Below are 14,793 nucleotides of genomic sequence, written 5' to 3'. Positions count from 1 at the left end.
TTTAAAGCCATAAAGAAAAATGGTGCTTCACTAATACTTTAAGGGAGTAACCACTTATTTTGAAGTAAACCTTTTCTTGATTCTTTTTGCAAGATGTATTTGAGCATTCAGGGCTTTTGGGTTAACATGTTTCCATATGTGTATCGATATGTGAAATTAGATACTAGTCAGAGAGGCAGGACAACTTGAATCAAAAACAAGAGAGAGAATTAATTAGTATACATGTAGCGTAGTGAGATTTCAAGATAATGACAGGTAGTAGATTTGTGTGGGTAAGTTATGTGTTAGCTGTGCTAAATGGACCTTTGTAGGCAGGAAAGTAAAAAAATATCTTTAAAGCCTTTCTTTAAAAATGTTCAATACTTAAGAATTGATGGGAAAGTAAACTTCCTCTAGAATGGAGGTATAATGGAAAGAGCAATGAGAATCGTGACACCTAAGATCATGTTTGAATTACATGACAGTTTCCTGTAACTCTGGGCAAGAAAATGTACCTCAGATTCCTTATTCCGACAGAGTACAACAGAGGGACTGGATTTGATCTCTCCTAGTGCTAAAATCTTATGATTTTAATTGTTTTTTATTTAGCAGTTTCTTGATGACTTTGATTGTTGGAAAGTCAAGATGCTTTCTTGTTTTCTGCACTTGTTCAGGTTCCAGAATTAAAAACTTAAGATGGGGGAATAAGGCTTTGCTTTCTCTAACTGATCTTTTCTGACTAGGTACTTCGTAACTCATGAAGACCTCATTTATTCCCAGTAATATGTTTTACTAAACTCTTTCAGGTAACTTTAAAAAGACTGTGTGACTTATTAGTAGATCGTGGCTTGAACTCAGTTTTTATTTGTCGTTGTTACTAGAAAATTTTAGTGAGGTGTTTTTCTTTGTCTCTGTAGTTATCAGAGACTGTTACAGACGATTGCTGTACTCGAGGCTCAGCGTTCTCAAGCAGTCCAGGACCTTGAAAGTCTAGGCAAACACCAGAGAGAAGCACTAAAAAATCCCATTGGATTTGTGGAAAAACTCCAGAAGAAGGTATATATAGAGAACTTTTTAAGATTTATTGAGATATATTTGATAACTTGGTTTATTCTTTTTGTATGGGTATATACTTTTTTAAATGTTTAATTTTTTCCCTTCTGTAATTAACTGTGCTACTGAAGGCAAATCCTGCCTTCCTTCACCCCCACCAAACCACACAATAAAATACCCCAATGAGAATAGCTAGGAGCTTTAATTGGATATTTGTATAGGAACTTGATGTCGTTTTCCTTAGCCATTTTTACGATCTTTTCCTTTTACCTTCCCCAACTTAGAGTGTTTTCCCTCTTCTCCTTTAAGGACTTCAGGATTAGTGAAGCTAAAAGAAAAAATACTTGAGGATTTATTAATTGCTTAGTTGTGGGTTACTTTTGTAACTCTCATCATAGTGAGATAGAAAACAATGGTGATAAAAACAGAAACTCTATTTTAAATGTCTTTAAGATTAGGGTTGTGAAGTCCATGAGGAGGAAGTATAAATTTTACTTAATTCTGAAATGACTTTTATTTTAGTGTAGAAATTCCTTATAATTTTCTATTTCTCTTAAAACATAACTTTGCATATTTAATAGTTAACCATTTGAAAGTGATTGAAGTTTTTATAGTAACTTTCTTGGTATATAAATATGGAGACATTCTAAATGTGCATTTATGCTGTAGTATGTGTCTTGAATTAGGGACCCACTAATTGTTCAATAAATTTGAGAGGCATAATATTAATCAGCATTATGTGAAAAGATTAAAACTATAAAAAAGAATCTTCTTCACCTTGACAAACAAAAACCTAGCCTGTATAGTATGACAAGTTTAGTATAGTTATTGGTTACTGGTTTTTAATGGATTATAGAAGTGGTCTACTAGGTGTTGGAAGAGCCCTCGGGACTTGATTTCATTTAGATGTATTAATTTATTATTCAGATCTTTCTAGGTTTATTATTTACTTGGCAAACATTCTTTTCTCTTCATGCTTTCAGAACATTGAATATCATAATGGATGTAGACTCTCTATATTGATTTGTTAGAACTTCTAAAGTTTTTAGAACCCTGTTGTACCCTCTCTGTTATAGTGGGCCAACTTAGATGTTTATTGATTCTGCATTGGTTTTAAATAGTTTGCTGGTGCAAAAAGATATAGTACAATGGTTACTTACAATGGATTCAACTGAAACAGATGGATTAGAAAAGTAAATATTAATAAAACATTATTAACCTTAATCTCATTTTGTGGATGGGCAAAAAGATGAACTTAGGCACATTTACTAGATTTGTATGTGGTTGGTTATTTGCTGGTTCTCCATTTCCAGGTTTAGTTTAGAACTGAATTTCTTTTCATTTTGTCTCAGAAACAGAGATGTGATATTGACCATCTTAAGAATCTTTTACAAAAATGTACAGATGTATATTAAATCCAGATACTTTAGTAATCATGAAAGACTTATGTTCCTTGGAAAGAAAATTATTATTGGATTTAATTTGGAAGTTTGATTAGGTTTACCATATTAGTTTAGTTGTTGACATGAGATCCGTTTGTTTTAGTGGACGTCTAAAAACTCCTAATTGAAATTAAGAAAACTCGTGGTATATATTGGTATATAGAATGCAGGGAAGATTTAGTTTTCTTTGATATTATCATTATTTTAAAAGACACTCTAATTTTGCAAAAGTTGAGCCTTAGACTAATATGTAGTATGATGATCATGATGATGATAATGTAATATCTCAAAAGCAAAAGAAAAATTAAGAATTCTGTGTCACAAAAGTGGATTTTGCTTGCCAGTTTCATAATTTATGACCTGATTTTTTTCTCAACGTTTTATTATGAAAAATGTTAAGTACACAAAAAGTTGAAAGTGTTATATAGTTAACACACACTCATATCCACTCCCTAGAGTCAACACTTAACATTTTACTATATTTGCTTTATCACATATCTATCAATCCTTCAGTCCATCATCCCATCTTATTTCAAGATGGGAATGCATTTGATACATTCCAGAGTTGCAGATGTATGCACTTCACACCAAAACACTTCAGAATGCATATCGTTAACGAAAATTTTTTCTTTTTAAATTTTTTTTTTTAAATGTTAGGCTTTTTTTTTTTTTTAATTTTTTATTTATTTATTTTTTTCCCCCAAAGCCCCAGCAGATAGCTGTATGTCATAGCTGCACATCCCTCCAGTTGCTGCATGTGGGACGCGGCCCCAGCACGGCGGGAGAAGCGGTGCGTCGGTGCGCGCCCGGGATCTGAACCCGGGCCGCCAGCGGCGGAGCACGCGCACCCAACCGCTAAGCCACGGGGCCGGCCCTTTTTAAACTTTTTAAGGTGAAATTTATATACAGTGAAATTGACAAATCCAATTGTAGCATTATGAGTTCTGACAAATACATCTACCTATGTAACCCAAATCCCTATCAAAAGATATTGATCATAATGATCTGGTTTTAGTAATTATGATAACTAGTGATTTCTCTAACGGTGGTTGTAAAATAACTGATTTCCAAGTAAATTAAAGGTGTAGTTTTGATTCTCAAGATATTATAATTTTTTGTACATGTGGTTAGAGTTGTATATTGTGAAAATAATTCATTGTTTTATGGATATGTCATGAACATGGACGTACATTTAAAATGAATTCTGTGTGTCAAGTCTCGTCTAGGCAATCAAACACATTTCATATACTGTTCTTAGAGATAAAAACCTTCCTTGGCTTTGCTATTCATGTTTCAAGTGTTAATGATAAAGTATAATGTGTCTATATAGTTCAGCTTTAGAGCTCTGTCTAAAAATAGTGCTTATATTTTGTTAAATTCATTCTTCCTTCACTTGCTATCATCTTTTCTACTTAATGTTTAGACTATATTATGTTACTTTTATTGGCTCTTGGATTCAAACAGTGAATAGAAATGTCCAGTTGATGATTACTTGGATTTGGACTCATCTGAAAATATGATTATAGTTGGTAATTTCTTGAATTAAATTTAGACTGTCACTTTATTATTTTTTTCCCCAGGCTGATATAGGGCTTCCATATCCACAGAGAGTTGTTCAATTGCCCGAGATTGTATGGGACCAATATACCAATAGCCTTGGGAACTTTGAAAGAGAATTTAAAAATCGTAAAAGACATACAAGGAGAGTTAAGCTAGTTTTCGATAAAGGTAAGAAATTATATGGTAAGAATTTAAGGAAAGAAATATCTGGCAAAGTCTTGCTTTAATAATCCTACACATGGTCTTCTTTTTAGTAGGTTTACCTGCTAGACCAAAAAGTCCTTTAGATCCTAAGAAGGATGGAGAGTCACTTTCATACTCTATATTGCCTTTGAGTGATGGTCCAGAAGGCTCAAACAGTCGTCCTCAGGTAAGCAGTATGAAGTGTTGGAGTAGGAAAATTTGAATTGTAGACAAAACATTTTAACATTTTCCTGGTTTGTATTCTTAAAATTCACACAGTCTTTAACTAAAGATAGTGGGGACATGAACATTGAAGTTAAGAGAAACCTGGGTTGGAATCCCAACTCTGCCACGTACTGGCTGTGGAACTTCAGATGTTATTTATATTAAAGTCTCTAAGCTGCAGTTTCCTCTCATGTAAAATGTGATTAATATTACCTATGTTGTAGAGTTGTTGTGAGGATTAGATGAGTAGTACGTGTAACATGCCTAGTACAGTGCCTGACACACAGTATTTATTCTAAAAATAAGACCTCTTTGTGTGTAGGGGAGTGTGACCAGGATTTGAGTCCTGGCCTTGCAACTATTAGTTAGATGAACCTCGGTAGACATGTGGGTTCAGAATGGAAAAGTAATATTTTCTTTTCTTTGAAATGAAGTTACGGTCATCGATATCGCAGAATTACTAGGGGTATAAAACCAAATGAACTAAAGGAATGTGAAAACCTTTTGCAAACAATAAAAAATTATGTACACATTAAAAAAATAAATTTACTAAAATATTTTGAAATTAATAAAAAATTCCACAATTTGTATGTTATTCGGCTATATCAAAGGGTAGTCTTTGTTATTGTCTCCTTGACAAAAGCCTTGTTTTTATATGCAGATGATAAGGGGACGCCTGTGTGATGATACCAAACCTGAAACATTTAACCAGTTGTGGACTGTTGAAGAACAGGTAATAGGTATTTCTAAATTGTTTAGGTTAAAAAAAAACGGTTAAGGGGCCAGCCCCGTGGCTTAGCGGTTAAGTGCGCATGCTCCGCTACTGGCGGCCTGGGTTTGGATCCCAGATGCGCACCGATGCACCACTTCTCTGGCCATGCTGAGGCGGCGTCCCATATACAGCAACTAGAAGGATGTGCAATTATGACATACAGCTACCTACTGGGGCTTTGGGGCAAAAAAACAGGAGGATTGGCAATAGATGTTAGCTCAGAGCTGGTCTTCCTCAGCAAAAAGAGGAGGATTGGCATGGATGATAGCTCAAGGCTGATCTTCCTCACGAGAAAAAAAAAACCAGTTAAAATTAGAGCCAATATTATGAGTAAAGTGTATATTGTTGTATGTAATCCCTCTTAACTGTGAATTTAAAATATTTAAACTTATTTCTGTATACCTTTTTGCACACTTCAAGAGTTTTGAATTTTGAGAACATATGAATTCCTTTTTGGGGGTGATTTTTAATGAAGGAACCTGGGTTATGGGAGGGGCATTGGAAAAGGTAGTGAAATGGATAGAATAAAGTTTTTGTAATGTAGCTTTGGGAGAGAGAAAAACCTGGGGCCAAGTAAAGCTGTTCCTCAAAGTACATTTTTTTTTTGTTGTGGAGGGGAGCTAACAAAGCCGGCTCAGAGCATTGTGTTTGATTTTGGGATACAGCTAGGATTGTTTGTGGGTGAGGTTTGAGACACATCTCTGTCTCTTACGAGGATTAACCCCACAGCTATCATGAGTTTAGTAGTTTATAAAATGCATTAGGAAAACTTTATTTGAAGCATCCAGATTATTCTGCATCTTTAAGACTGTGGGAGAATTTAGAAGGTAAGTCAGAATATTAAAATCAAATATTTGAATGGAGGACCACACAAAAGAGGGAAAAGTCTCTTATTTATTTATTTTTTATTTTTATTTTTTTTTAAAGATTTTATTTTATTATTTATTTTTTTTCCCCCCAAAGCCCCAGTAGATAGTTTTAGCCCCAGTAGATAGTTTTATGTCATAGCTGCACATCCTTCTAGTTGCTGTATGTGGGACACGGCCTCAGCGTGGCCGGAGAAGCGGTGCGTCGGTGCGCGCCCGGGATCCGAACCCGGGCCACCAGCAGCGGAGCGCGTGCACTTAACCGCTAAGCCATGGGGCCGGCCCATGGAAAAGTCTCTTTTAGTATTCTGTCTAAATTCAAATGAATTTACACATTTTTGTCAAATCTATAGGGGCGAGCCTGAACGTAGTCTAGCAAGAGAAGATGGCCAATGGAAATCACTAAGATGTGTAAAATACTAATTAATTAGTTAATTACATTTTTGGGGTGCTGTCGTTTTATTGAAGTGACTAGAAAAATCTTTCACAGGTTTATTCTCTGATCTCATTTTCCCCATGACATCGTAAGTTCCTTCCTAGAAATTTTTTCTACCGTGAGGATTTCTAGTGACCTAACCCCCAAAGTTGAGGAGGGAGTGTTACTGTTTAAAATGAAATGTGAATATGTTTATTTAGAAACTCAGTATTAGACTTCCTCAAATTTGGTCTTCGGTTTGGCTTAGAAAAAGCTTGAACAGCTACTCCTGAAGTACCCTCCTGAAGAAGTAGAATCTCGACGCTGGCAGAAGATAGCTGATGAGCTGGGAAATAGGACAGCAAAACAGGTAACTGAGGAGATGGCCCCATATTGTTGACATGTTTTTGATTGTTTTTTTATGAAGAATAATGCAGCTGACATCAACAGATCTGCTGCATCATTTTTAGCTACAGAGTGCTAAGAAAGTATGTGGGTTTTTAAAAATTTATTAGTGTTGTGTATTTTTGTGTTAATTTCAGAAACAACTTGGGATAATTCTGCTTTGGATCATTACTAAATACTAAAAAGTGAAAATGTAATGCACTTAGTGTCTCTTGAATGTTTAGTGAGAGCACCAGTTATGTACTTTTTGGTTAGACTGTGCTAACAGATTTGTGACATTGCCTTAGTCAATGTTCCCTAGTTATCTTTCTAAAAAATACCTAACGGTTTTCTCCTTCGCATTCCCATCGATATTAATAGATGTGTTTTTATGCTACAAGCATGAGTGTTCACAAGTTGAAAATGTGTGTTTAGCTTTGGAATCAAACAAATTTAATTTATTTTTTGTCTAGATTTTAAAATATAAGTGTCTTGGTGGCAGCTTAAAATTATTTCTAGGTTTATGATAAATTTTAAATTGTTAGCATTCATTAAGATACACGTACATTTTAATTTTTAAAAACTATTCAGGTACTGCATGTCTTGTCATTATGTTAAAAGACTTGTCATGTTTTCTTAGGTTGCCAGCCGAGTGCAGAAGTATTTCATAAAACTAACTAAAGCTGGCATTCCAGTCCCAGGCAGAACACCAAACTTGTATATATACTCCAAAAAGGTAAAAAGAAAAGAGATGAAAGTAAACCCTAATCTTCGATTAAACTCATCAAAGTCAGAATTGGTGTGTAAAAGTGTATGTATTTATCAGAAGAGAGTTGTTTTATTTCTAATATTTGACTCACTGTATGCATTTGGTTATATTGGGCATAAATGTAGGATAGAATTCCATTATTGCTACTCAGTGAAATTGAGTGAGCTTTAATGATGATTGTTCATTATCTTCTTAGGAGTAGGTTAGTTTATGTGAATGAGTGCTACTTGAAATATTTTAGATTAAATGTATATCACAAAGGTCTTTGTGAAGTTTTGAGGGTGTTTGACTCTTTAATAACACAGTCAATTTCTGTTTTACAGATATGCTATGTAAATCCAAGAATAGAATGTTTATTAAGATATTTAATCCTCAATATAATTCTCGAACTGTAGGTAGTATTATCACCTTCACTTTACTGATAAGAATGACAGCCAGCTGTTAATATTATTACTGTTAAATGCTCTGGGCCAGGTACTGTTCTACAACCTTTTTATAGATGAGAAAAGTAGGCCTTAAAGTACATTGAGTAAATTGTCTAGTCACATAGCTAGTAGGTCTTGGAACCATTGATCTTCTGATTCTGATCCTAACTAAGCCTTTTCCACTATTCTCTGTGGCTCTACAGTGAAAAAGCTACCATCCCTTTCCTGCATAGAACACTGCATCAAATTGTAGCCAATTTTTTGCTTTAATTGCAAAAAATAAAGCACATAATTGGCCTTCTTTCATTTCCTTAGTAAATATCCTGTTACTTCCCCTCCCCCATCACTGCCATCCTTCACATAAAGAGAAGCTAAGAGTATATCTAATGCTATTACCCTTTGTTATTGAAGCTAACTATTTTACACAGTTTTACATTAAGAATATTGTCTAAACAGCTCCATGTTTTACAAGTTTTGTTTTTATTCTTTTTACCAAGCTTTGGAAGTTTGTTTTAATTTGTCAGTTGTTTGAAATATTTTGGATCTCCCCAACCCCAAATGTAGCATTACCTGTATTAGATATGTAGAATTCATACGGTAACTTTGGAACGTTGGAAACTTGATAACCAGCGTTCACCGTAACAGCTCTAATTTTCATGGTTAATTTCTAAGTTAACTTTAGATGTGTCATGCACATTACATTTTTACGTCTAAGACTAGATGATGGTAACAAAGGGAATACTAAAGAAAGCTAAATGTGTTCCCTCCTTTGGGTGCACTTAATTTTAAATTAACAGACATTTTGACTGTAGAGATCCATCCCAGTCGCAGACACAGTGATTCCTTGCTGTGGTTAGTTTGAATTTTGAAACAGATGAGATGATGGTTCTCCGTGTGGCTGAGGTTATTCTTTGTGGCTGTGCTGTCGGTAGAGGCAGTCTGCACTGTGGTTGAGACTGAGGGCTTTGGCAACACACAGGCATAGTTTGTAATCTTGGTTCTACCACTATCTAGCTGCAACACCTTGAGCAAGAAACGTAACCTCTCTGTGCCTCCATTTCTTCATCTTTAAATTAGAGGTGATAATAACTACTTTATAGGAATGTTGTGAGGATTAAATTCATTGACATAGAGTAAGCAGTCATTACCATTTTCAGACATACATCATGTTGTAGAAATTTTCTTTTTACTTGATAGTTTTATATCTGGCTTAGGCTACTTCATCCTCCCTGATCGTCTATAAAATGACCATAAGAGGAGTTCAGCATTTGAATGCCAAGAGTGTGATAAATGCTGGGATACAAATAAGCTAGATAATGTGCATGTGACCCATTGTACTGTTGTTGGGGTACTGCCCCTATATTTCTTCTTCTTCTTTTTTTTTTTTAAGGCTAGTTGTGCTTTAAAAATACAGATATCATAGAAAAAGCAACAACATAAGAGTACGCTGAAGGGTAGAGGTGAGATCCTTCTAATGGATAGACTTGCAGGAAGTAACATTTATATTTTTATATTTTTGATTCTTTTAGTGATTTTTCCACTGTCCCAATTAAAAATTTGTTTTCTCACTTAGTCTTCAACAAGCAGACGACAGCACCCCCTTAATAAGCATCTCTTTAAACCTTCCACTTTCATGACTTCCCATGAACCACCAGTGTATATGGATGAAGATGATGACCGATCCTGTTTTCATAGCCACATGAACACTGCTATTGAGGAGGCATCAGTAAGTTATCTATTTATACTGTATCTATCTATCTATCTATGTAGATATCTATTATCTATCTAAATATCTATTATCTATCTAAATAGGTAATATCTATATATTTGTGTATTATACAGATTAGGGTACAGAATGAGAGCACCAGGATTTTCTAATTATTCCTACTCTTCAGAGAATATGCTTTCTTTTCTTTTAATTAACAAGTCACATTTGTTGGGTTTTTTTATGATGTGTTTCATAAATTTTTTAATAAAGAAATTTTCACACATATACAAAAATAGAATAATATAATGAACCCACATGCACCCATCACCCAACTTAACAAAGATCAGCTTGTGGCAATCTTGTTTTCATCTATTCTTCCTACCCATCCCAACTCTATCCTGGATTATTTTGGAGCAAGTCCCAGACATTACACAGTATCATTATCATGTTTATTAAAAGGTAATTCTTTATATAATATACAGTCAGTTCACATTTCCCCAGTCCTTCTTTAAATTCCAATAGATTTCCTCTTTCCCTCCCTCCCTCCCTCTCTTTTTTTTTAATTTTATTTATTATTTTTTTCCCCCAAAGCCCCAGTAGATAGTTGTATGTCATAGCTGCACATCCTTCCAGTTGCTGTACGTGGGACGCGGCCTCAGCATGGCTGGAGAAGTGGTGCGTTGGTGCGCGCCCGGGATCCGAACCCGGGCGCGAGTAGCGGAGCGCGCGCAGTTAACTGCTAAGCCACGAGGCCGGCCCTTTCTCTCTCTCTTTACTTTCTCACAATTTTTTTTGTTGAAAAACAGGGTCATTTGTCTTGTAGAATTTACCGCAGTCTGGTTATTGTTTGCATCTCCTTGATGTCATTTAACCTATTCCTCTGTTCCTTGAATTTCCTATAAATTGGTAGTAGATCTAGGTAATTGATCAGATTCAGATTTGTTTGTTTGTTAGGGTGGGCAGAACTACGTCATGTGTACTTCCATCAGTCTGGTGCTCTCTCTTTTTTGATGTAGCAGCCATTGATCATTGCCTAGATTCTTTAATTTATTAGGTGTTACAAAATAGTGATATTCTTTTATTTTTTCTTTTATTTGATAGACTAGTCTATAAAGTAAACCTCCCTCATCAACTGTTTGATTACCCTAAGGTGCATATAGAAAAGGCAGCGTAACTGCTTGATTTTTTTCCCTTTAAAATAAGAAAAGTTTTTGAAATAATGAGTTTATTCTTTAATATCCTCCAAAAATGACTAATGAGGGTTTTAAACTTTTGTATTCTTATGAACTGTGGGAGTTAAATATATTTAATGTGTTTCAGTGCATTGATATTATCTTTATTAGTGTTTAAGTTGGCCCATTGGTCATTTGTAACCTATTCAAGTTGGATTTTGAATTCTTCTGATAAGATTCTAGCAGTCCTTTGATAGCTTCCTTACTGTCTGGCATGACAAGGAAATTCCAGGCTTATCTTGTATATTTCTTGCCTCAGACCTAGGGGTCAGTCCTGCTTTCTTTTATTGGGAAATGGTATTTGGAGACTATATCCTGACTCTAGGAATGTTACTTGCTGCTGGGTTGATCATTGTTTCTAGGCCTATTTCGTGGACAGAGCTGGGAAATATGTTATATTTTTGTTCAAAGATAAAAGATATAAGTTCATATTTCTATTTCAAATTCAATTTAAGGACTATGGGGATATTACTTACTTGTATTGATCTTAAGTGTGTATCTTCTTTCTTCCATGCTGAAAATCCCAGTTATCAGTGACATCAACAAAATAACTTTCTTTGTCTTACACTGCTCACATAGCCTCAGAGTGGAATAATACTAACACTACTATCAACAATGTGATTACTGAAAACAGATGTTTTGTGGCACTTCTTTTTTTGCCATAGGATATATCCCACTACAGAAATAAAGTCAAATTACACTTTTAAATCCTCTTGGAATAATTCCTCTCTGTGTTATCATCGACTGGATGCTAATTTAGGTTAATTCATTTCATTTTACTTTTTATTCATAGAGATTCCGTTTTATTGCTGTTAATATTTTTTATTTTATTATCTTGAAATTTGTTTCCTGAATAATTAACATGATTCCGATTCCTTGTGTAAAGGACATAAAGATTACCTTGTATCTTTCTGCATTTTTTTGTTGTTGAGATCATACTAGTTTATAACATTGTGAAATTTCAATACATTATTATCTGTTATTCACCATAAAAATGTGCCCCTTCACCCCTTGTGCCCACCTCCCAACCCCATTCCCCTCTGGTAACCACTAATCTGTTCTCTTTGTCCATGTGTTTATCTTCCACACATGAGTGAAATGATACGGTGTTTGTCTTTCTCTGTCTGGCTTATTTCACTTAACATAATACCTTCGAGGTCCATCAGCATTGTTGCGAATGGGATGATTTTGTCTCTTTATATGGCTGAGTAGTATTCCGTTGTATACATATACCACGTATTCTTTTCGAATCATCAGTCAGTGAGCGCTTGGGTTGCTTCTACTTCTTGGCTGTATTGAATAATGCTGCAGTGAACATAGGGGTGCATAAGTCTCTTTGAATTGTTGATTTCAAGTTCTTTGGATAAATACCCAGTAGGGGGATAACTGGGTCATATAATATTTCTATTTTTAATTTTTTGAGAAATCGCCATACTGTTTTCCATATTGGCTGTACCAGTTTGCATTCCCACCAGCAGTGTATGAGTGTTGCCTTTTCTCCACATCCTCTCTAACATTTGTTATTTTTTGTCTTGGTAATTATAGCCATTCTAAGGGGTGTAAAGTGATATCTTAGTGTAGTTTTGATTTGCATTTCACTGGTGATTGGTGATGTTGAACATCTTTTCATGTGCCTGTTGGCCATCAGTATATCTTCTTTGATATACGCACAGAAAAATGTCTGTTCATATCCTCTGCCCGTTTTTTGATCAGGTTGTTTGTTTTTTTGTTGTTGAGTTGTGTGAGTTCTTTATATATTTTGGAGATTAACCCCTTGTTGGATATATGATTTGCAAATATTTTCTCCCAGTTGGTGAGTTGCTTTTCGTTTTGTTCCTGGTTGCCTTTGCCTTGCAGAAGCTCTTTAGTCTGATGAAGTCCCACTTGTTTATTTTTTTTTTTTGTTTCCCTTGTCCGAGTAAACATGATATTTGAAAAGATCCTTCTAAGACTGATGTCAAAGAGTGTATTGCCTATATTTCTTCTAGGCGTTTTATAGTTTCAGGTTTTAACCTTCAAGTCTTTCATCCATTTTGAGTTGTTTTTGTGAATGGCAATAGCAGATGGTCCACTTTCATCTTTTGCATGTGGCTGTCCAGTTTTCCCAGCACCATTTATTGAAGAGACTTTCCTTTCTCCATTGTATGTTCTTAGCTCCTTTGTTGAAGATTAGCTGTCTATAGATGTGTGGTTTTATGTCTGGGCTCTCAATTCTGTTCCATTGATCTGTGTGTCTGTTTTTGTACCAGTACCATGCTATTTTGATTACTATAGCTTTGGTAGTATATTTTGAACTCAGGGATTGTGATGCCTCCAGCATTGTTCTTTTTTCTCAGGAATGCTTTAGCTATTTGGGGTCTTTTGTTGCCCCATATGAATTTTAGGATTCTTTGTTCTATTTCCGTGAAGAATGTCATGGAATTCTGATTGGGATTGCATTGAATCTCTAGATTGCTTTAGGTAGTATGGACATTTTAACTGTATTTATCCTTCCAATCCATGTGCATGGAATGTCTTTCCACCTTTATGTCATCATCAGTTTCTTTCAATAATGTGTTCTTCAGTAATGTCTATAGTTTTCATTGTATTAGTCTTTCACCTCCTTGGTTAAATTTATTCCTAGATATTTTATTCTTTATGTTGCGATTGTAAATGGGATTGTATTCTTGAGTTCTCTTTCTGTTAGTTGTTATTAGAGTATAGAAATGCAACTGATTTTTTTAAGTTGATTTTGTACCCTGCAACTTTGCTCTTGTTGTTATTTATAATAGTTTCTGATGGATTCCTTAGGGTTTTCTATATATAAAATCACGTTGTCTGCAAAGAGCAAGAATGTCACTTCTTCATTGCCTACTGGACTCCTTTTATTTCTTTTTCTTGCCTAATTGCTCTGGCCGAAACCTCTACTACTATGTTGAACAAGAGTGGCAAGAGTGGGCACACTTGTCTTGTTCCTGTTCTCAGAGGGATGGCTTTCAGTTTTTCACCGTTGAGTATGATGTTGGCTGTAGGTTTGTCATATATGACTTTTATTATGTTGAGGTACTTTCCTTCTATACCCATTTTATTGAGAGTTTTTATCATAAATGGATGTTGGATCTTGTCAAATGCTTTCTCTGCGCCTATTGAGATGATCATGTAGTTTTTATTCCTCATTGTGTTAATGTGATGTATCACATTGATTGATTTCTGGACACATCCTGTATCCCTGGTGTAAATCCCACTTGATTATGGTGTATGATCTTTTTAATGTATTGCTGTATTCAGTTTGCCAATATTTTGTTGAGGATTTTTGCATCTATGTTCATCAGTGATAGTGGCCTGTAATTTTCCTTCTTGGTGTTTTCCTTGTCTGGCTTTGGTGTCAGGGTGATGTTGGCCTCATAGAATGTGTTAGAAAGTGTTCTGTCTTCCTCAATTTTTGGAGTAGTTTGAGAAGAGTAGATATTAAATGTTCTTTGAATGTTTGGTAGAATTCTCCAGAGAACCCATCTGGCCCTGGACTTTTATTTTTGGGCAGGTTTTTGATTACTGTTTCAATCTTTTTTCTTGTGGTTGGTCTATTCACATTCTCTATTTCTTCTTGATTCAGTTTGGGGAGGTTGTATGAGTCTAAGAATTTATCCATTTCTTCTAGATCTTCCAATTTGTTGGCATATAGTTTTTCATAGTATTCTCTTATAATCTTTTGTATTTCTGTGGTATCCATTGTAATTTCTCCTCTTTCATTTCTAATTTTATTTATTTAAGGCTCCTCTCTTTTTCTTAGTGAGTCTGGCT

General features: G+C 34.9%; 1 protein-coding gene across 6 annotated transcripts in view; it reads left to right on the top strand.

Annotated features, from left to right (window-relative positions):
- ZZZ3 (zinc finger ZZ-type containing 3) overlaps positions 1–14,793 on the top strand; it is a 118,600-nt gene that overhangs the window by 94,098 nt on the left and 9,709 nt on the right. For 5 of the 6 annotated variants that reach the window (XM_058538339.1, XM_058538338.1, XM_058538336.1 and 2 more), the window contains 7 exons: positions 897–1,035; positions 4,055–4,202; positions 4,289–4,404; positions 5,104–5,175; positions 6,764–6,865; positions 7,520–7,615; positions 9,647–9,799. In XM_058538339.1, the coding sequence (XP_058394322.1) occupies positions 897–1,035; positions 4,055–4,202; positions 4,289–4,404; positions 5,104–5,175; positions 6,764–6,865; positions 7,520–7,615; positions 9,647–9,799 (826 nt within the window). The remainder of the gene's footprint in view (positions 1–896; positions 1,036–4,054; positions 4,203–4,288; positions 4,405–5,103; positions 5,176–6,763; positions 6,866–7,519; positions 7,616–9,646; positions 9,800–14,793) is intronic. The other variant, XM_058538340.1, reaches the window with a different exon arrangement.

Source organism: Diceros bicornis, chromosome 4, assembly GCF_020826845.1.
Source record: "Diceros bicornis minor isolate mBicDic1 chromosome 4, mDicBic1.mat.cur, whole genome shotgun sequence".
Lineage (NCBI taxonomy): Eukaryota > Metazoa > Chordata > Mammalia > Perissodactyla > Rhinocerotidae > Diceros > Diceros bicornis.
Note: the sequence above shows the minus strand (reverse complement) of the source record. Positions and strands in the feature narration are given on the sequence as shown.